Source organism: Perissodus microlepis, chromosome 18 (genome assembly GCF_051167445.1).
Source record: "Perissodus microlepis isolate ML-2025 ecotype Zambia chromosome 18, ASM5116744v1, whole genome shotgun sequence".
Classification (NCBI taxonomy): domain Eukaryota; kingdom Metazoa; phylum Chordata; class Actinopteri; order Cichliformes; family Cichlidae; genus Perissodus; species Perissodus microlepis.
This window is the reverse complement of record NC_140478.1, coordinates 24,137,087-24,158,987: the sequence shown is the minus strand read 5'-3', so window position 1 is coordinate 24,158,987 and position 21,901 is coordinate 24,137,087. Positions and strand designations below refer to the sequence as shown.

The 21,901-nt window shown below is 39.8% G+C and overlaps 4 protein-coding genes across 4 annotated transcripts in view; 3 read left to right on the top strand and 1 right to left on the bottom strand.

The window, feature by feature from the left end:
* Positions 1-683: 683 nt before the first annotated feature.
* ly97.3 (lymphocyte antigen 97, tandem duplicate 3) lies at positions 684-2,168 on the bottom strand. Its single transcript, XM_084912939.1, has 4 exons — positions 2,049-2,168; positions 1,596-1,665; positions 1,223-1,345; positions 684-998 (listed from the first exon to the last, which is right to left on the bottom strand). Exons 1-4 carry the CDS (start codon positions 2,151-2,153, stop codon positions 892-894), a joined length of 405 nt encoding a protein of 134 aa, XP_084769065.1. The 5' UTR covers positions 2,154-2,168; the 3' UTR covers positions 684-891.
* A 1,136-nt stretch (positions 2,169-3,304) lies between these two features.
* On the top strand, positions 3,305-5,718 carry LOC146367927 (gamma-crystallin N-A-like). Its single transcript, XM_084912733.1, has 4 exons — positions 3,305-3,325; positions 3,524-3,772; positions 4,201-4,346; positions 5,479-5,718. The coding sequence occupies exons 1-4, from the start codon at positions 3,305-3,307 to the stop codon at positions 5,612-5,614; spliced, it is 552 nt and encodes a 183-aa protein (XP_084768859.1). The 3' UTR covers positions 5,615-5,718.
* A 2,394-nt stretch (positions 5,719-8,112) lies between these two features.
* On the top strand, positions 8,113-20,644 carry LOC146367926 (activin receptor type-2B-like). Its single transcript, XM_084912775.1, has 11 exons — positions 8,113-8,597; positions 11,907-12,114; positions 13,945-14,060; positions 14,455-14,606; positions 14,784-14,927; positions 15,091-15,234; positions 15,924-16,072; positions 16,280-16,394; positions 16,547-16,685; positions 16,925-17,055; positions 17,335-20,644. The coding sequence occupies exons 1-11, from the start codon at positions 8,546-8,548 to the stop codon at positions 17,527-17,529; spliced, it is 1,545 nt and encodes a 514-aa protein (XP_084768901.1). The 5' UTR covers positions 8,113-8,545; the 3' UTR covers positions 17,530-20,644.
* An 810-nt stretch (positions 20,645-21,454) lies between these two features.
* LOC146367925 (rho GTPase-activating protein 29-like) overlaps positions 21,455-21,901 on the top strand; it is a 30,999-nt gene continuing 30,552 nt past the window's right edge. The window contains exon 1 of the mRNA XM_084911314.1: positions 21,455-21,625. The gene's annotated coding sequence lies outside the window, so the exon portion shown is untranslated. The remainder of the gene's footprint in view (positions 21,626-21,901) is intronic.

Here is a 21,901-nt window from a genome sequence, read left to right as displayed (position 1 = left end):
GATGGAATAAATTGAAAAGGGTGCAGGATGCAAGCACAGGGAGAATAATGATGTAATGATTTACTGCAAAGTAATAAAGGTTTGTTCCACCTCATTGCAGTATAATAACTAAATGCTGCTTCCATGCTTTCTTTTTTTTTTCCTCCCAGGGAGCAGTTACTACACTTTAGAGGCACATCTAAGGTATCCAGCACTGACTGAGAACAGGAGTTGCAGCCATCTGCTGTTCAAACTTTTGTTTATGAGATGTACCCAATCAAACGCAGGCTGACTTAAAGAGATGGGGGAGGGAGCTATAACAACTTATTATGGCTAGAACATGAACCGGGAGGCTACAATACTTTCTTAGAAAAGAAGAAGGATTTCTATGAACTGGTATTCATGGAAGTTTCATTTAATTTAGTCCAGAAATACAAATATATAGCTGGATATGAGCATAATAAGTCCAATTTAATGATAATCAGTGAGCTATTGTTCCTTTAATAGTAGCACAAGAATTTTTAAGTAAATTGAGGTATTTAAAGTAAAACCTTGAACTATTCGGAAGAGCTTTTATTACAAGAAATAACCCAGATAATAGTCTGTTCCAAGTATAACATGATGAGATTTTCTAACATTTGCCTATTTGGGGATTAGTAATTGGCTCTTTAAGAAAAAAAAAAGAAACTCAGTGTCAATACACAAGAATAAGGACAAGCATAGGCGCTTTTTCAAAGTATTTTATTTTTCAGTCAAGGGAACTTCAGAGTATATTTTTCTAAAAATAGCTGCTTTAATGTGTTCACACCTGGGTTCTCCCTGAAGCAGCTGCAGTCTGCAGGATTCACTGGGGGTTAAGTGCCTTACTCACACTGGACTGCAGTAAATTGTAATTTTCTTTGATGTTGAATTTTATAAGGTGTTGCACATGTCTTCGCTGCAGCACTTCATATTAATGTAGGCATTCATCTTCAACATTTCGCAGCTGTCCAGATCCATGCATTTCTGGTAATGGCCATCTACGAAAGCCAGATGAAAAGGTTATGTTTCATTTTTTAAACATTTACACAATTCACATACACTTGACAGTCTCCATTATTATACAAGGAATAGTATCTCTGCTGTATGTGACCTTATCCTCCAGAAAGTTGATCAAAGTCATGCTTTTTTTATATAACATAATTTGCTTCTTGTGCTCTTTGCCCCTTTCCCTACTGGAATAAATATAAGATGAGGAACTCACATGGTGCTTTGAGGAAGTTGGCGGCAGCGCACCCATTCTTTTCTGGTTTACATGTTTCTACAGTGAGCTCACAGCTACCTCCAGCCCTTTTTGGGACACAGCGGTGGCAGTCCAGGGCTTCACCTGAAAACCAAGAAATAGAAAGAAGATTACAGAATAAATTCTGTCATAATGTGGCCGAAATGTATCTTGGGACAAAACAGCATTTACCAAGGATTCAGAAGTTTTAATTTAGATGTTAAAGAGTGGTTTGAGTGGTTTGTGTAGGTTGTAGCTCACTGCAGTGAAGACTTTAAAATGAAGAAAATGGTGCTCACTGTTGCACAGCAGCGGAGGTTATGTTTATACAGTGGAGAATCAGTGACAGACTCACCGGCTGTAAATAGCAGGGCGACAGCAAGAGCCAAGACCAACAGCTTCATTGTTCTGTTCAGCATTGCAGCCTATGCAAGATAAAGCACAGGCTTGATAACACGGACACAAAGTGCTTTCAAAACATCAGATTCCAGCACTTTTAATTCATGAAATTTACCATGTATTTTAAACTTTTCCCTGTACTGAGTATTGTTTAATGGTCATATAAGACTCTAGAAAGTGACACACTCTTGAGTGAGTATATATAGTTTAATTATATAGTTTGTATATAAATGTGTCCATATATGCCAATGCAGTATTTAAATTTGACAGATCATATATGATCCCAAAACTACATCATTACCTATGTTATATGCATGTTATTAAACATGTTCCCAAAAAACTGCTGACAAGATCTAAAAGACAAACTGCATTTGTCTGAAAAAAGTCTTTTATATATACACATACATACCTTGCTGTATGTCTGTCTTGGTTTCTCCCAGTGACTGAGAGGACATCGGCTTTCCCTCTTTATATAAACCCTTTCATACTTTGCACTGTCATGGTAACATCCCATTAGGTGCTGTGGCTCTTTTAAGTCTATATACTTAGCATCGCACTCGTCCGAGTACAGTGTTCAGGGGTCATAGTTTCCCAATGCTCAGATCCCCTCGTTAAGCACGAGCTGTCCGCCTTTTATCCACTGTACAGTCTATAATTCATGAGAATTGCTAATAGCAATGTATGCATTCAGTTCAACCTCATATATCTATTTCTATAAGATACATTTGTACCTCAGGGGAATAAGAGAAAGAAAGAATCAGAAAGAGTCAGACGTACATTGTGTTTGCTTAAGGTGGATCATGTGTGACCTGTAATACCTCTGTTTAAGTGCTCTTTAACCAGTACTGTCCAAATTTGATTTGAATCAAAACATTACCAAGGCCCTGACATGAATCTGCTCTTGATATAAATCTAATGAAAGGAAAGTAAAAGGGTGGAACAGCCACTTGCTGTTAAACAATGAAAGGAAATGCCTTTAAGTCCTTCAGAGCTGCTGCTCATGAAACTAAGATATCTTACATAGTGCAAAGTATTAGGCACATTCACTTCTACCTACAGTATGTCCACATCAAAATACATCTATTCATAGTTGAAAAGCTGGTGACAACCGTGCTTTACAACCATGCAATAACTTGCATAGCATGCATAGACTGCCTGGTCTAACTCTTGGAAACATTCGTTCGGTTAAAACACGTGAGCTGCTTTGCACACACTCCTGCCATTAATATTCGTTTTAAAATAGGTTCTATCAGCACTTCAAAACAAGATGACAGATTTATTGTTTCCACTGAGCCAACCTTTCACCTCTGCTTTAACTTTCCCTCTCTGTGTTTGTTTTCCTCCCCATCTCCTCCCTCATCTGGACACAGACCAAATATTACCCTGCAACCCCCCGCCTCAGTATAACATCACTCTCAAAGCCCAATCAAAGCAAAATCTCTCTCCCGCTATTGTTTCGTCCTCCCGAGCCAAACTCCAATATCAGCACTGGCACATGTAAGGGAAACTGTCCATGTGGCAAAATATCTAAACCCCCCATTGTTGTGCTTTTGTTGCTTCTCTCTCGCGATACCGCCACACTCTGTGCTGTCCATATATATCTGGGAGTCCAAATTTGTCCACTCCTATACTGTGTGAGTAATTTGGAACAGCCAACAGTGGAAAATGTCTCAGTACTCAGGAAAGGTGAGTACCACAACAAGAATGCAGCCACAGATTTAGGCCAGTGTTTCACAACAAAAGTTAATCACAATCACATTCATCTTGATGACCGGTCCAAACTTAGATGATTTTTTTGCATATCAGTTAGCTAAACTGATATGCAACATTTTTACTGTTTATTAGGAGGAAATACTCAAATCCTCACTGTTGTTATGAATATAGATTGTCTTCTATGAGGGGAAATGTTTCACTGGGAGAAAGCTGGAGATCTGCAGCGACTGTGACAACTTCCAGGACCGAGGGTTCATGAACAGAGTGAACTCTGTCCGTGTGGAGAGCGGAGCCTTCGTCTGCTTCGACCATCCAGACTTCAAGGGCCAACAGTATATTCTGGAGCATGGAGAGTACCCTGAATTCCAGCGCTGGAATGCCCACAATGATCACATGGGATCTTGCAAACCAATCAGGATGGTAAGAGTGTGTGTGTGTGTGTGTGTGTGTGTGTGTGTGTGTGTGTGTGTGTGTGTGCGCACGAAAGATAGAGACCCCAGGGACAGACAAATATTTGGTTGGTTAAAAAAACAGGCAGATGGGCACATGTGTGGCCTCATTTGTGCGCCTCTGTTTGTTCAAAGTAATAATGTTGGATCTACTTTTGCATAACAGACATCATCAAAGAAACTTTCAGGTTTTTACATCTGATACTTATGTAATCAGCTTAAAGAACTGCACTTATATTTCATCCTCCACATGTACTAACCTTTAGATTTCTATAGGTGCAAGTGTTTTGTGCCCACAATACAGCCTCTGTCACATAAAGGAGAAAGCCTTGGTCGTTTGCAGAGAGCTGAAGTCAAACACTGTTGACTCAGCGATCACGCATGTCATTATCCTCCCAGCATGGAGAGCACTACAGGATGGAGCTGTTCGAGGGGGACAACTTCTCTGGCCAGTGCGTGGAGCTGTGTGACGACTGCCCATTTCTCCAAGCACGAGGCCTGACCAAGAACTGCATCAACTCTATCAAGGTTTATGGAGATGGGGCGTACGTATCTTTGAGGCAATATATAGTTTTTGATTTAACTGAGAGAAGAGCGCATAAGACATGCCCTAAAACATTTTCCTTCATTGTCCTTAAGTAATGAACTAAACCTTTGTGAAACTGGCCACTTTCGACTGACCTGTTACAAGGTCATTTCACACAATATATATTGTCCCACTTGCCTTTTGTTGTACTTAACAAGGCAGATAGTTCCATAAACAGATGTAAGCACAAATACATATAATCTGTATTAATTTTCTGTAGGCGTAGAAAGCAGACAGGTTGGGTTAAAAGAAAAACAAAGGCTAGCATTCAGAGAAAGTCCAGTCTGGCTTATGTGCAGGGCAAACTTTTCTAGGTGCCAGACCAATGACCAATGTGTTGCTCCGTATTAAACCTCACACATAAAAAATTTACAGTCTTTAACAGTGTAACAGCAAAACAGATGTTTTCATCATTTTAATAGGGACTACTTCTTTGGTGGAAAGCAGACTTGTTAAAAAACACTGACTAATTACAGAAAAAATAAAATAAATATTAAAGTAAAGGTGGGAAATAAGTTTAAGAAAATGTGAACATAGTTATCTTGAATGCCAGTCTTTAAAAAGAGAGAAAAAGAGAGAAAATGAATTTACTGTGGATCAGAAAAAGAGCAATGTTTGACTGGATCTTCACATGTAATTGGTCAATATTGTTAGTGGCATGAACAAAATTCTGAAGTCTCAGAGGTGGGGCATTCTGGGGCTTTAACAACAATGTTCTGAGGTTCAAAGTCAGCAAAAGGGCCTTTGATAGAGACCAATTAGGGTGTCTGTTTCTCCCACTACTTATACGCTGCCAGTTGTCTCTTCAGTGTTGGTGTTTTATTGGAGGCACCATTACACAACAAGTATTACATTAGAAAGAGTCTATCTCAAAACCAGACTTCTTGAAGCCTCAGCAAATCCAAGCAAAACTATCTACACCGACTGATCTCAGCAAAAGCAAAGAAGAAAATGTGTTTTTAAGTTTTTAATCTTTAAACATCAACCAAATTAGAATACTGCCTGAAACTGTTTAGTAAGCTGATTTTCTTTGCACTAATTTATTACATGTTTCATCCATTTGCTCTTATTTATTCACTGCTACTGAACAGGTGGGTGTTGTACGAGGAGCCTAACTACCGTGGTCGCATGTACGTCGTGGAAAGAGGAAACTACTGCACCCACATGGAGTGGCAGGCTGAGAACCCCAACATCCAGTCTATTCGCAGGGTTGCAAACTACTTTTAAAACCATCTCACTATCGCTGTCAGTGTGACTGCAGGGAATAGATCGACTACACTGTCAAGTCATCTCACACGTGGCTCTGTGGGGCGATAATAAAGATGAAGAAAATGTTTGGCACTGCTTGTTGTTTTATTTTTGTACTGAATTATTTAAAGGTTCAAATAAAGTAGTGATCCTACAGCATCTTCAATCTTACTTCCATTTATTGTTTTCTTCTATTAATGCACACTCTTTGTGCAGCTCCCAACTTAACCATCGCATTTCATTGTAGACATGGCTACAGGCTATGATTCAGGTAATTGCTTTAAGTGCTGTGCTTTCCCGTATACTAATGGATCCATTGCAAAGTTAAGATATCCTGAATACCACTCCCACGCAGATTAATAGATGTATGTGAATTTTATTTATCCAGGGGGGCAATTAAATTGTTGTAATAGTTTGAAAAAAAGAACTTACTGCCTGATAATCAACTATAGAAAATGCTCTAATGAAAATGTCCAGTCTTTTGGCACCTACACAGGTGAATGGTCTGCAGAGTCAGCACTGAACAGGAGAAACTGTGTGTCCTTCCTACATATACAGTGTATAAATCAAAAGAGAAAGAGAGATTCTGCACAGGGCGGCAAAGCAGCTGTCCCTGCACTCGGGAGCTCTGCTACCACCTAGTGTCATCTATCTATTTTACTGCGGAGTATTGACACTCCGCTCAGGGTGATCTAAGGATCATGGCATAATTAACACCTGAAAGTAATCTGCTACATGCTTTGTATGATGTGTATGCTACAATTTAAAAAAAAAAAAAAAACAGAACAGGAAACACAATTTCCAGTATAAACCTCTTTTTTTTTAACCTTGTAATTTAATCTGACAATGCACATCACATATCCAATGTATTTTATGCCATCTACAATGCAACACAATAGGTGAAAGGCTGGTATACTTAAACGGATATGTAATTAACAGTCCTTTGTAACACTATGAGCTCATAGTTTCATGCTTTTAATGTGCCACTGCATCATTTCCCACATGTTCTCATTCTTCTACAAATGTCACACCAGGGCTGTGGCCGCTGGACCTTTAATGAGCACTCATGTGCTTTCTCTTCCAACTGTCATGACAACAGAACATCTATCTTTACAAGGTTTCGCTCTTGGCCTCTATTGAGTTACAGGGTCAATACAGGATAGCTTAATGAGGAAATGCTTTGTCTTGAGTTACACTGAATGGGACTAGTTTAAGGGCGATTACCTATGGCTAACCCTATTCCTAAGCCATTTGCTGCATAAATTGGCTGAGTGTCACCAACATGCCATTAGTCAGAATGTCAAAGTAGGAGAAAGAGTGGAGGGGCCGCCGTGGAAGGCTTAATGGCATTTTAACAATGTCACTGTTGATTTTCTGTGATGACGGGACTATTTATTTTGCACAAAAGACCTCAATTTTAAAAAAGTGAGCCTTAAAGGCTTGGAAGGAAACTATGCACCTTACTATTAATACACCTTGACTACTTGCTCTAATGGAGGCACACGTTTCCTTTTAAGTAGGGAGTTCATAAAAGAGAAGCTGGATAAGCAATGAACTTTAATCCTTATGAGGGAAATACTTCTCAACTGTCTGTTGACTGGGAAAGTTAATGAACTGACTAGTCCTTTGACACAAAAACATGTAAGATCACAGATTGATGGTGTTAAACAATAACATTTTAACATGAGCTATTAGTAGAATATCAGATTTGAACACTCTGGGAGATTATTGTCACACACTTTAAAAAAAGAAAAAAGGCTTGCCAGACATTATGTAGCACGTAGTCTAGCTCTATAGCTTATATATCTTATATTTAATACTGTGTGATGGTAAAATGAGTAATTAGAACGAATGCATTTTAAACAGCATTTATGGTAACGTGCTATTCCAAATTAGGTCAGCTATTTTTAGCACCGCAACTTATGCATAAAAGATCATACAGACAGAATTTATTTAAGTACTTGTGGGGCTGCAAAATCTATTTGTCACACTGACACAGAGGACGACGTGGTGTATTATGCATACAGCAAAAAGAGATAATTCTGCATTTGTACAAGCTTCCTTTCGCTATTAATCCTCAATTTAAAAAAAATTCCTTGAAAAAGTCCACACACATTGCATTCTCACCTATACCTTCGATTGCATTAATCAATTAGCCTTGGAATAATTATGATTATGGTTTAAATAAGAGGCTGTCTGCTAAGAACCAAAGAAGTGGTGGGTTTAAACCAAACCCCGACCGCAGAAAGTGCAAGTCTTGTATCGGCTTCGATTCGGGACACACACCGACGTGGAAAACACACCTCTCTCCGGCATTTGTATTTCTGACGTGATATGTGTAAAAAAAAACCAACAAAAAATGTGATAGTTATCGACAGGAAGCAAGAATAAAGTCATTTCAGGCGTGTATCTGCGGTGTCGCGTTAAGGTCACTCGCTGGCTGCCTGAATTCCCCTCTTTGTGTTTATACATCCGGGTTTCCCTGTTTGCAGCCCATTCCCCATTTAGAAGCCATTTTGGACACAGATCAGTAACATGCATGTAAACCCCGACCGACCTCCCGACGCAGCGGTGCTACTATTCAAGTGAATAACCTTAAAAAACAACGAGCTTCCATCTCGGGTGTTTTATCGGCTTCCTATTCGGGTTTTGGATCCACTTCCGACGCGAAATGAAGCACCTATTAATGGAATAACAACCTGGCAGTCAATTAATCGCCCCTATCTTTTCTTGCAACATTGTTGCAGCGTCGCGGCTATTGACACGCGCTGTGGCCGTGGTGGTTTAGGCTGCTGGAGGGACCGGAGGCCTGTGGTCGTTTTGATCCTGGACTGATGTTTTGGGCCACCTGAGTTTTAATGTTCGCGACGGAAAGCGGGGGAAATCTCTGCCCTGTATTTAAAGCGGAACATGTCTTTTTCATGGCTGACTTGTTCACTTCTTCTGGGAACTTTATGCGCAGGTAAGCCGCCGTTGTTGGTCCCGAATTTGCAACAGTTTAGTCGAACAGTTCGCCGCGATTATTTTCATATTTTTTCGTGGGAGTGTGAGTAATTTGTTCGCGTTTGAAATTTCGACCCGCGAACGAGTCCGCGGTTGCGAGTTGTTTAAACTTTGTTGGCAGCTCGTTCAGCTGGGATTTTTATTTCCCCTCTACAACCATAATCGCCTTTTCTCCGTTTAGCCCCCTTAAAGACAAATATGTCACACTCGGGATTTTCCCTCATTTAAACGCTCGAATCACACGTAGTATTTTCACAGGAGAATATATCTTATTATTATTATTTTCTTTATTGTACATGTATCCAAATTTAAAACTGTTGCTCCTTCGCTGTGGCAGGAATAGAAGGCAGCAGCTGCATCAACATCCTGAAACCTTATAGGCTACCTCTCAGGTCTGCACTCTTGTTTGTGGTTACGGGCTCAACAAGAACCTTCTCCAAACACTCTTCCCTCTGTAAGGATTTGTATGAATCGTTGGCGTTTGATTTGGAGAGACGGCAGCTGTTGTCACAAGTCAGGTCTTTGTCGTGAATCGAGGTTATTGTCTCCCACTGCTGAAGTCTCCACAGGGTTTGACTTGGTACCACGTGAAATTGAGCAAGAGGGTTGTTTTTTCTTTTGTTTGTCGTTTTTTTGCCAGCGTTTTTAAGCCCATATGGATAATTTTTAGTGTCCCAAAACGCATGTGACCCCTCTTCCTAAGCTAGGTATCGCGTCTGTGACTGAACAGAGGGCTTTGAAACAATAATTTCCACTTTAGGTTTTTTTTTTTTCTCGAACTGTAATAAAAATTTAATTGAGGCACAGCTTTCTCTTGTGTGCCAGCAGCACTGTGGCTAATGTCTTTATGGTTAATAGATTAGGACTGGCAGTGTACAGTAAGCTGCTTCTGCGGAATTCATGTTGTTGTGGTGTAAAAGCTCAGTAAGTGACAGAGGGAGGGGGTTGGGAATGATATTGTAGTAAAAGTCCTCGCGGATCATGTGACCGCAGATTTCAGAAATGCCATCTCGGTTCAATGAAGCGTTGAGCATCGCTGCTGTGTGTTTTATCCTTTGCTACCTTGCTTACTTCCAACCTTTTTATAATGACTGCGATCTCTGACCACTGTGTGCATTGCCTAGTTCTTATAATGAAGTCAGTTGTGTGCTGCTGAACAGCAATATGTATGCATGCGTGCCTCTGAGTGTGTGTGTAATGGGTTAGTGGGGGTAATATTGGGGGATGGGCAGGCTCCTATAGGCAGGGATTTAAAGAGACAGGCACCTTTTTTTTAAAAACCCTCCCCCCGCTGAACAAAGATTAGGCATGGATGTCCAAGCTAAATTGTGACTAACATGTACTCCATGTTGTCTGCTTTTGTGTTTGCCACAAACCCAGTTAGGTAAACAATTATTAGGACACGGGACACATATTTTATAAAATTTGCCTCTTTGCAGCACCACAGTTTGTTTGAAAGGAAGCAATCTGATACAGCTGGAGTTAGAATTTCAGCTTTAAATCAAGGGGTTTAAAAAGAGTGATTGCATTTACAATTTTTATTTTATTTTTTTTATTTTATTTTTACATTTTCACAGCCTCGGAAGTAACTCAATAATTAACTGGTAAGACTTTTGATGTCCATAGTTATAGTATAGCTGTTCAGAGGAACTCTCAATTCACAAACCGAAGAGGTGTTAATGCAAATAAAGGAGCCCATTATTTGGCTGACAATAAATAAATTAATACAACAGGGAGTAACTTGAAGAATTGTGGGTGGGAATGAGAATTGGGTCGAGAAAGAAAGGATGCGCTAGGCAACAGGAAAAAGTCATGCAAGACTATGAGTGACAGTTAAAGTGTTTGACTTCTTTTGTTTTTGAAGATTTTTTTTTTCCAACATCCAGTCATTGAGCTGGGTGTAGGACTCAAGAACAGAAAGGTCATTGAGAATTCCATGACCAAAAGCCTGGAAAGTTTTGGAACAAAACTCTTTGGACAGATAAAGCCAAACGTTTACTGGAATGATGGTAAGAGAAGAGGATGGAGAAGAAGGAGGCATCTGTCAAATATGGTGGAGATAGTGGGCGTATCATGCTGCCAGTGAAATCGAGTTGGTGTTTGTTCATAGATATACTATAGAAATAAATTTTACACTGAAATTCAGTCAAGTGACTTTGTGCTGTGGAAGTCATTGTGTAGTGTTTCACAATGCAGAATAACAGTGAGTTGAAATGTGTTGTAGAAGCAAGCTCCTTAAGATTCATGTTGATTTAATTCACATGATCTCAGCCCAACTGGGTGTGCTTTTCACTAAAGATAAAAACTGAAGGCCAAAATACCCACAAACAAGCTACAACTGAAGGTGGCTGTAGTCAAGGCCAAGTGAAGCATCTAAGGAAGGAAACCTGCTCAGTATTTGGTGTTGTCCATGGATTCCAGACTTCAATGAGTACAAAGAAGTTTTGTGCAAGTACTGGTAAAAACGAATCCTTGCATATTATAATTGTTTGTTCAGCTACTTGAAAATCAAGACCATGTGTTTAGAAACAAAAACAAAACTTAATTCATAAAAGGTTAGTTCAATATTTTATTAAACCCCCCGACAATCTGAGAGTTCACACTTGAGTCACACCTAGATTGCTTCCTTTCAAATCCATCGTGGTGTGGTAAAGAGACATAATTACTGAAAGTAAGTCACCATCCAAATAATCATGGAACAAACTGACTGCACACGTCTAACATGAAATCCAAGAAGAGAAATGAGAATAATGCCTTTTCATTAAATCATTCACCACTGGGAGACTGACAGCTATTGTAAAAAAAAAAATTACTGTAGTTTATTTTCTTTAGTGTTTCCTGTCAAAGCTCTCAAAGAATGTCTTATCGGTCTTTCCAGATGCGTCTGTAGTCTTTATCTATAGAAAAAGAATGCCGACGTATTCATGCTGCGATTCTTTACCTCAGCAGGGAATATCATTGTTTTATAGCTAATTGAATTCTGTAATTTTCCCCTTCTTCTTTTTTAACTTTTTTCTCTCTGAAAAGATCTTAGTTAATGTGATTATGCCGAACTTCTATTCAGCACAAGTTTCTTAGCCCACAGGAACTCCCTTTTTACTACAGAGAGCTCCCAAACCTGGATACGTGCCAGAGTGACGATGGAGGCTCTGCTCAGCGATGTTTCGTCGTGGCACAGAGCGGAGCCTGCGCCATATGTCTGTGCTTCCGCCATTGAGTTTCGATTCATTATGATGTGAGCTGACTGAGACTTTTCTGTCATTCTCAGGGTACAGTCTTGGCGAAGCGGAGACCCGGGAGTGTGTGTACTACAACGATAACTGGCGTTCGGAGAGGACCAACCAGAGCGGCTTCGAGCGTTGCGAGGGGGAAAAGGACAAGCGTCTGCACTGTTATGCCTCCTGGCTCAACTCCTCAGGGACTATCAAACTGGTGAAGAAAGGCTGCTGGCTGGATGACTTCAACTGCTATGACAGGTCGGATAACCGTGCGAGGTCATTCACTGCTGCGAATTTGCATTTATATTTCATGTACCTGGCTCGCACCCAGACTGACGACTGACTGACATTGAGGACAACAGAAAAGGTTCCCTCAGTACCTGCATATAGTTCAGTGCATCTTTTTGTGCGCCTCTCTCACTTTGCACTGTTAAAGACAAATTTAAAAAATGTTTTTGCCTGCCTTTAGTTTAATAAATGGAAGAGTAATCTCTTTTTTTCACATCACCCTTTGGCCTCGTGATTTCGCAGAGCAGGCAACCATCTCATGCTCTTTGAATGTTTAAAGGATCTTTTTCATTTAGCCTTGTGATGTTTTAAAAGGTGAATAACAGAGAGAAACCATGGGAAAATATCAGTTGCATGCCGTAAAAGCAACCACGTATAACAAGAAAAGGAGATTAACTGTGGTCCAGTTTCATATTGCTTAAGGTGCTGTCAAGCAATCAACCATACAGGTATACTGAGACAATTTTCTTGTGCATGAAGCATAAGATATATTCAGATATTTATATTAGCCACTTATCCAATTCAAGCTCACAGATATTCATCTTCAGACTGCTTGTTTTGTTTGATTAGTTGGCAAAACCTAAAACACATTCACTGTAGAATGATATAAATGTGAGAGCAGTGGCAAATATAGATATTAAGAAGCAGATGCCAGGTAATTTTTAGCAAATCATTTCCAAGTATGGGTGTTTGTGTCGGGGAAGGTTCTCTGCAGCCTACACATATTTGTGCAAAAGCCAGATAGCCTCTGTGAGCAGTGCAGCACACAGTTCAGCCCGATGATGGCAGATACATACTGTGACACGAGGCCACTCAGGATTTTGTACGTGAGGAGGAGAATTTAAAACTAGCCTTTATCAGAAGTCGGCATTGAATTGAGTGCCGCAATCAAACTTTCCAGTTATTAACATGCTATCCACAGCCTTTCCAACAAGCTGGGGTCCTCTTGTGGCATGGAAAGGGGAGCTGGAGAAAAGAGAGCTGCGATAATTGATCCTACATGACACAACTGTGTGTGTGCTTTAAAATGTGTATTTTATGTGGCTTTTATTATCCTTTCTAATACTTTGGCACAATTTGCTAGATTAATGTGCAGATGTTGTGAGTTGCCAAATGGCAATTAAGTGACTGTTTCACTGAATGTTAGTGTGAAATTTGAGCATTACCAACATGTGACTAAAAGCTAGAGTGGCATATGTAGAAATTGTAGGTTTAGGTACAAGATGCTGAAATCTTCATTTACCCATGAGCTGCTGAGGGTAATTACAATAGAACCTGGGAAAAAAAATACATTTGCTGGTCAATTTAATCTGTGTGAAAAGCGCCATAAAATGATTGTAGTAATTGAAGAGCAATGGAGCAGGTGGGGAATTTTGAGTACATGAACATTTAGTGTCAATGGTTAATGGGAGGAATATGCAGATGCATAAAGTGTGAGAAATCCTGTGATTCCTCGGAATTGGGAACATCTGCTGTCTTAAGAGGAGTGAAAAGATGAAAAATTGGCTGTAAAAATTATTTTTTTTCCACCCAAAACACAAAAACTCTATAAATGTAGTCTTTGCTGCCTTATATTTGTTGATACCAGTACAAGTAACCACGCAAAGATGTGCATTAGGTAATCTGTGGCAATATCCCATCCAATTATTAGATTGCGTTGTCTTAGAGTTAATATACAGCAAATACATGAAAACCATAGACTGACACTACTAAACTTTAACAGCCAATAATAATATCAGAAAATGTTTTTGTCCGTTGGGTCTAGAACAGTAACGTTGATGCGCCATCTGTTGTTTTTAGGCAAGAGTGCGTCTCCATGGAGGAAAACCCTCAGGTCTTCTTCTGCTGCTGCGAGGGCAACTACTGCAATGAACGATTCACCCACCTTCCCGACTTGATTGGCAGTGGCAACCGAGGTGAGTGGCAAATGCATCGTATAGATAGTAAAGATCTCTTCTTTCCCACTGTGATTAGTAGGAGTGAATCTATGCATTTCAATGAGACTACAAATCTCATTAATATTAATAAATGACGCCATATTTAAGAAGGGGCTATTGGATTTGACTGATTTTGATTATTGGGAATGTATATGTGTGATTCTTCTGGTTCTGGCTTTTTAATCAAGTGGGATAAAACAAAAATTAATCTCTATGTTAACTAATTTCTCAGCTTAGAATTGATGTCAGGCAGTCTCTTACCCTGCCAATTTAAAATCAGCTCTCACAGCCTGTGAGGGACAAACGTGATGCTTAACATATCTTATGTGTCATACAGCTGACATGCCGTAATTATTCTGTACCTCCTTGACAGTGAAAATCCAGCCTCCACCCCGAGTACCTTCCCTGCTCAATGTGCTGGTGTACTCCCTGCTGCCTCTCTGTGTGCTGTCCCTGGCCCTCGTTCTGGCCTTGTGGATGTACCGCCACCGCAAACCTCCCTACGGCCATGTAGACCTGAGCGAGGTGAGACGGGCTATGCTCATCTTAGTGTGAGACTTGTAAGGCCATCAGTAACGTAGTCCTGACAAGGATGGAGTGCTTGTCACTTTTGTGTTTTGTAGCACTGAAATTGTTAATGTTTTGAGGTGGATTCAGCAGTAGAATAAGACGTTTTTATTTATTTTTATTTTTTCTGTTCAGGATCCAGGGCCAGCTCCTCCATCTCCCTTGGTGGGTCTGAAACCATTGCAGCTTCTAGAAATCAAAGCTAGGGGGCGCTTTGGTTGCGTTTGGAAGGCCCAGTTAATGAATGAATATGTTGCTGTTAAGATCTTCCCAGTTCAGGTATGTCATTAATTCTGGCTTAAAAATATAAGTCATATGCTTCAGTGTATGAAGAGACGCCTTTTTTCTTGTTCTAGATTCCATGTGCGCCTTTTGTTTTTGACCTCCAGAATGCTTCTTTGCATCTTCAAGCTCAAAAAATAACTCTGGTTTGTGTTTACAGGATAAGCAGTCATGGCAAAATGAGCGCGACATATTCTTGACTCCGGGGATGAGACATGAAAATATCTTGCGTTACATCGCTGCAGAGAAGCACGGAGCCAACATGGAGACGGAGCTGTGGCTTATCACAGAGTTTCATGAAAGGGTGAGAACATATTCTGTCTACATACAGAATGCACACAGACCGATACATCAACCCCAAAGCAAGTTTATGGTGAGGTATACGGCTTTTATGTCGACTAGTACCGCTGGAAGTTTTCCAATATTGAGCAAGCCTCTCTGTTTACCTCAAAACAAGAAAAGAGAATCGCAGCCTTTATTAAAAAGAAGATTTCACCACATAGGTCTGATCTGCCGTTCCAGTAAATCCAAAAGCAGCAGATCAGGCAGTGCTGCTTAAACTTAAGACGGTTTGTTTTTTAAGCGTGTAGCTTAAAACGTTTGTATTTGATGTCAGATATTGCAAGATGTTGTGCGTTTGCAGTGATGCTGATATATGAGGACACAATAATTATAAACACAAGTGGGACTGATTGTTGCAGCACCTTTTTATTCTTGGTATTGATACAAACGTGGTTAGTTGGAGGCATCAGTGCATGTGTCCTTGTTTTTTTCAGGGTAAACGTTTAAATTGCTATTTTTGATGTTTTGAAGTATGAAATTGGGTTTCTGTTATATTCTCCCAGACTACAGTTTTTGCTGTCAAATGGAAATGAAACCAATTCCTGCTCCTTGGTGGATTTAGCAACAGCTTTTCAGTTATGCCTACGCCTGGATTCATGCGCAGTTGCTAATCCTTGTTTCATAATCCTTTGTGTGTTTGTGTGTGAGCAGGGATCCTTGACAGACCACCTGAAGGGCAACACTGTGACCTGGACAGAGTTGTGTCACATAGCAGAGACCATGTCCCGCGGTTTGGCTTACCTTCACGAGGACATTCCCAGTTACAAGGGAGAGGGGCCTAAACCTACAATTGCACACAGGTAGGAAAATCAGCCTGGATTTCCTCAACTCTCGTTAGTTCACTAAAGATTAAACAGTTGCTTTTGATTTGAACAGAAATCTTAATTTACTGCTGCCCTCTCCTGGTTGTACCTCATTTAATATCTTTACTATGACAGTCTTTGTCTGACTTCTGTGACTAAACCTCCCTCTAATTAAGACATTGTAATGTGAAATTAATTCCCCAGGGACTTCAAGAGCAAGAATGTGTTACTACGAGATGACTTAGCTGCAGTTATTGGTGACTTTGGGCTTGCTGTAAGATTCGAGCCAGGAAAACCTCCTGGGGATACTCATGGACAGGTATGTAATAACTTCACTGCTGTTTTTTTTGTTTTTTGTTTTTTTTTTGGGGGGGGGGTTGTCCGCATTGGCTCTGTGATGCAATTGTTTGCAGGAGTTTCCTTCTGCTTATTCTTAAGTGGATAAAACCCCCAAATTCATTATCCATCTAGGTGGGTACGAGGCGTTACATGGCCCCAGAGGTGCTGGAGGGAGCCATCAACTTTCAGCGGGACTCCTTCCTGAGGATAGACATGTACGCTATGGGCTTGGTGCTGTGGGAGCTGGTGTCCCGTTGCTCCGACACAGATGGTGAGTCAACATGGTGAAGGAATGTGTCTTCACATTCATAGGTGAAAAGGTCACATTGCTTGACCCCGGGCCAGTAAAGATTTGTTTTTGTTTTGCCTGCAAAGCAAATGAAGGGCAAAGCTGCAATGTGGATAAAGTTACTCTTTAAATAGTTTTGAATTTTCAGAAGTCAAAGTACTGCAGTATTTTCTTCTTCTGCGTAACACTTTCCTCTCTGTTGCTTTGCTGTCCCTTTGTAGGAACAGTTGGCGAGTACATGCTGCCATTTGAGGATGAAATAGGCCAGCATCCCTCCCTGGAGGATCTGCAGGATGTGGTGGTGCACAAGAAGATGCGTCCAGTCATCAAGGACTCCTGGCTCAAGCATCCTGTGAGTAACAGAAGAATAGCTACTGCAGTTTCAGCAGCAATACCAGGAAGTGGTGCATCCTTTTTTTTTTTTTTTTTTTTTTTTTTTTTTTTTTCCAATGAAGAGCTCAATGATTTGAGGTTAAAGTTCTTTGAATTTGTTGTGGCTTTGTAACTTTAAAATGAATGGCTTAAATTTGGGGTCATTAATAGAGTTAGGGATTTCTCTGATTTGGGTTTTATAAAGTATTTATATTTTATATTAAAATTATTTCATTAATTATATCTTTTGTGCGTACAGGGGCTGAGCCACATGTGTGAGACCATCGAGGAATGCTGGGACCACGACGCAGAGGCTCGACTGTCTGCAGGTTGTGTCGAGGAGCGCATCGGCCAGATCTCCAGGACAATAGGCAGCACTACCTCAGACAGCCCCATCTCTTTAGTCACGTCTCTCATCAACGAGGACCTACCTCCCAAAGAGTCCAGCACCTGAACGGGTGACCCCATCTTTCACCTGAGCTCCTGACTTTTTATTTTTCAAACCCAAACTCAGCAGATTTTCGTGAATATTTAAAAAAAACATATATATAAAAAAACAAAAGAAAAACAACAACAAAAAAATACATCTAGCAACTTAAATGCAGCTGCTATTTTATCCCAATACTGGTATTTTTTTCCTGTTTTTAAAGTGTGTGTGCGTGTGTGTGTGTGTGTTTCAAGTCGGATCCTACTAACACATCCATCTGCTGTAGTTGAAGTAGTAATAAGCTATGCGATGGGCACATCTGATAACACCCATGTGTCAAATCTTAAATGTTGTCATTACCTCATGTGTTTCTTTTGTGTTAGTCTATATTCTTTTCTTTTTTTTTTTCTTCTTTTTTTAAATTACCTCATAAGTTGTCATCGTCATATTTCACGTCGTGGTCCTGATCGTCTGCGGCCAAATGAAATGAACCTTTTTGCTCCAAACCTCAGACGACGTGCTGCACACCTCGGAGGAACCGTTTTGAGACTGTTAGACAACATAAATACATCTTCCTCAGGGGTTGAAGCTTCTCGATTTTGAAACTCTGAGTGCGCTCCCTTATTTTAAACCTGTGATTTCCTCAAAATGAAAAACGGAAAAAAAAAAAGTTTCAAAAAACAAAAACCGGAGCACAGCTGTTTTATTGTAAGGGAGGGAGCTAAATGGGAGCTGTATTGGACATTTTGGACTTGGATTTGGGGCAAGTGTCTTGTCCTCGGGGAACTACCTCTCAGGTATTCAGTAGGCTTCTTTGGAACATTTTCTCTAAGTTAAGAGCCGAGCTATCGAGCTAGCTATCATGGACATATTCCTGGATTTTTATTTTATTTTATTTTTTATTTGTTTGAATTCAGAGTTACTCCTTTGCCAGTGCCAGGGGCATTGCTGGATGCTATCTGAAGTTGCAATGTTACACATTCTTAATTTGAACTGTGTGAACGAGTGTGTGAGTGAATCTGAAATTGAAATGATGTGAGATGGATAGAAAGTTTTTAAAGTGAGAGTCATGGGCCATACTTGAGTAAGCAACATGTCTGTTTTTTAATTTCCATGAGTGCGTGTTCAATAGACTCAGTCGGACACCAGTTCCCAGATACCTCAGTCACTGTATGTCATGCAAGGAGAGCTCAAATGGTTGCCTTTTGTCTCAAATGCAATGCCATAGTTGTACCATAACATGAATACCATACATTGAATGTCCGTTATGCTGCTGTGACTATTCCAGGATACTCAAGGATTTGTAGATGTACATGCATTCTTTGTTAATATAACGCTAACATGTGATTACTATCCACGATATAATGTGAGGCTAATATTCTGTTTTTGTGTGTTTTTTATTTTGACTGGGTAAGCCGTCAGGTGCTTACGCCTACAGACTGACCTCAGATATTCTGAAAAGTACCTCAGGCTTTTTCTACATGTATATCAAATTGTGTTATGTATTTTATTGTGTTTTTGGTAGTTGAGATATTTTATTGCTGGTTGGGCCTCTTGTCTGTTGAGATTGAGATTTGATTTGATATTTTTTTTTTTTTTTTTTTTTTTTTTTTTTTAGGAGTCTGACCAGTTTTCATGGTGTTAATTCTCTACAAATCTAAAAGAAGATGGGCAGATTTATGTAAATATGGGTGTACACACAGATGGCGAACACTGCTCAGTGATTTTTGGTTTTTTTTTTTTTTCCTGCTCTTTCTTTTTTTTTTTTTTTTTTAATAACACAAAATCAGGGCATTAATGTTCTCATTTTGCAGAAATGGAAGAGATTTCTCAGTTCCACCTCTATATATTTAAATAATTTTTATAACTAGCCCTGCATAATAATTTTGTTTTTCTTTTGGTAGAGAGTGGCGGTTACTGATTTCAGTGAATAATGGTATCGGTCCCTCTGGATCAGAAGCTGTGTGGGTTGCACTTTGCATATAGAGCTCAGTGTGTATATTATCAAGAACAAACAGAAAAAAACATACAGATTCATTTTGTGATTTGGCTTCCTGTTTTGAACAGTATTGCCTCAATATTAACCTGCTGATGTGATGTTCAGACTTGTTTAGTGCTAGTTTAGCCACATTGGACAACACACAGGCTCATCTGTTGTACGTTGATTAGTGCTGTGGAAAGATGGTGATTTTTAACAGTGATCTGTAATGCTTGCCGATGTGCAGTTTTGGTAAAGGACACTAGAAAAAAAATATCAGTCGAAATGGAACAATTACTTAACATTTTTAAAGTGTTTGGAGATCATCGTGTTTGTACCTACATTGATCGACTGATGATGCAGCACCATTGGGAGTCATGTGAGCGGTGGCATGTGCATGGTCCGAGGGTCCAGCAATATTTATTATACAGCAATAGTCTAAGTCTATCATAGTTTAAGACATTTAAACTCAGCTGTGACTTAGCAGGTTTCTTCTGCAGATCAATAAACTACATCTCATCACACCTGGACCATGTCCTGACGGCGTGGATGCGCTAAAGTCTCCTGATAAGTTGGGGGGGAAATGCTGACGGTTGCATTTTTAATGTGAACTGAGCATGGCCCAGGTGCTTTCACGAATTGTGCCAGAAATAAAACAGCAGTCGCGTAGGGGATATCTGCTGCGGTCTGTTGTTACCTCCAAATGCTGTCTTACACCCAGCTCTTCTGAACAGAAAAACCAGTTACCTCATGCAGTACCTCATTAGTAACACTAACATGGAGTCAGCGTCATCTTCAACAAAAAGAAAAGAAAAAATGTATCAATTATTGCGTGTGTATATATCTATATATACATATATATTTGACAAATGTAAAGGTTTTCTTCCTTTTCATGTGTGAATCCCGTGAAAGAAATCTTTTTTTGTTTTTTAAAGTTCACAGTCAACATTGTTCATTTCTTGTCGTGTGGATGGATGTTTGACTGAATTGTGTGACTTTCCCTGTTTATGTGAACTGTGTGTGTGGGGTGTATGTTGGTTGATGATTTCACTAAAACAGTACGAATGGTAATTTTATCTGTGAAACAAAATGCTTAGAAATATAAACTAGATGAGAATAGTCATCCTTTTGTATATGAAAATAAAGACAAATCTTGATTAACCATTACTGGGTAAATGAAGTTCATTGCATGGCTCTCGCTGCTTTCAATACTGTCTGTCACTTGAGACAACAAAAAGATTAAAATCAAATAAAAGTGCTGTGAATATTTAATGGTAGAAGGGAAAAAATACGTACACTATGCCTAAAGACTGTAAGACCGTTCAGGGTTTTTTGTGGCTGCATAAATCCACTAGATGGCAGCAATGGTGCTACTAGTTTGAACTGGTTCATTTGCAACATTTCAAGCTCAAGAGTACAGTCTGGTTTGAGTTCAGTGTATCACAGTGAATGCTGGTATCGCTTTCCGTTAAATCATTGGCGTACATTTTAGTTATTTTTGCGGCAATAGTGGAAGAAATTAATAAATGGACGCTCACATGATTTGTAAGTCTTGCAATATTTTATAATACAACAGTAAATACAAAGCGTTAAACGTCACCAAATATTGCCATGTATCTGATTCTAGGAAAAGCCAGAAAGTCACTACCGCATTCAGTCATCCGTATAATCTGGCTTCAGCTCATTCCTATAATGAGATCATATGCCTGATAGCTATTACATATTTTAGGCAAAGTAGAATGGCAAAGATTGGCTATTGTGTCCTCAAATTTACCCTGTATCCGAAAAAGATACATTACAATACCTCACATAATTAAGCCACCTCCGTTTGCGCTTCTGTTTGAGATATCAAAATAAAACGTCCGCCAGCACGTGAAGGCATCACGGAGCTATCCTTCGGAGGAATCTAGCCAATCAAAACGCGTCATGATTGTCATGTGACGAGCCGACTAGTAAATTACGATTGACTGGAGAGTTCCCGATAGTCAGCTACTTGTCGATGTACAGTTAGGCAAAGCTGACAACTTTTTGCTTTTGTTGGAGTTTGTTCGTGTCTCACGGAAATACTTTGCTGCCTTCTCCGTCTTCAATAAGCAACGTTTTATTTGGATATTGTTCCCATTATGTCAGCAAAGAGCCAAACAGGTGAGATTAGATAGCGTATTTTGGCTGTGCCAGGAATGCAGTTTATGACCCGAGGTCGACTGTTTTTACCGGGGAAGTAGCATCACTTTTTACTGTAAACTGTATGCAAAGAACCAGCACCATTTTAGTAGTTGCTAGAGTTTAAACGTCTCTTGCAAGCTTACATTGTGTTAACCTTCTTTTAACTGGATTGTTTTTTGGGCATATTTTTTTGTGTGTGAAAATGTGTGTTACTAAAGGATAACGCTGTTGTTTTTTTTTTTAGAACTTAACGTT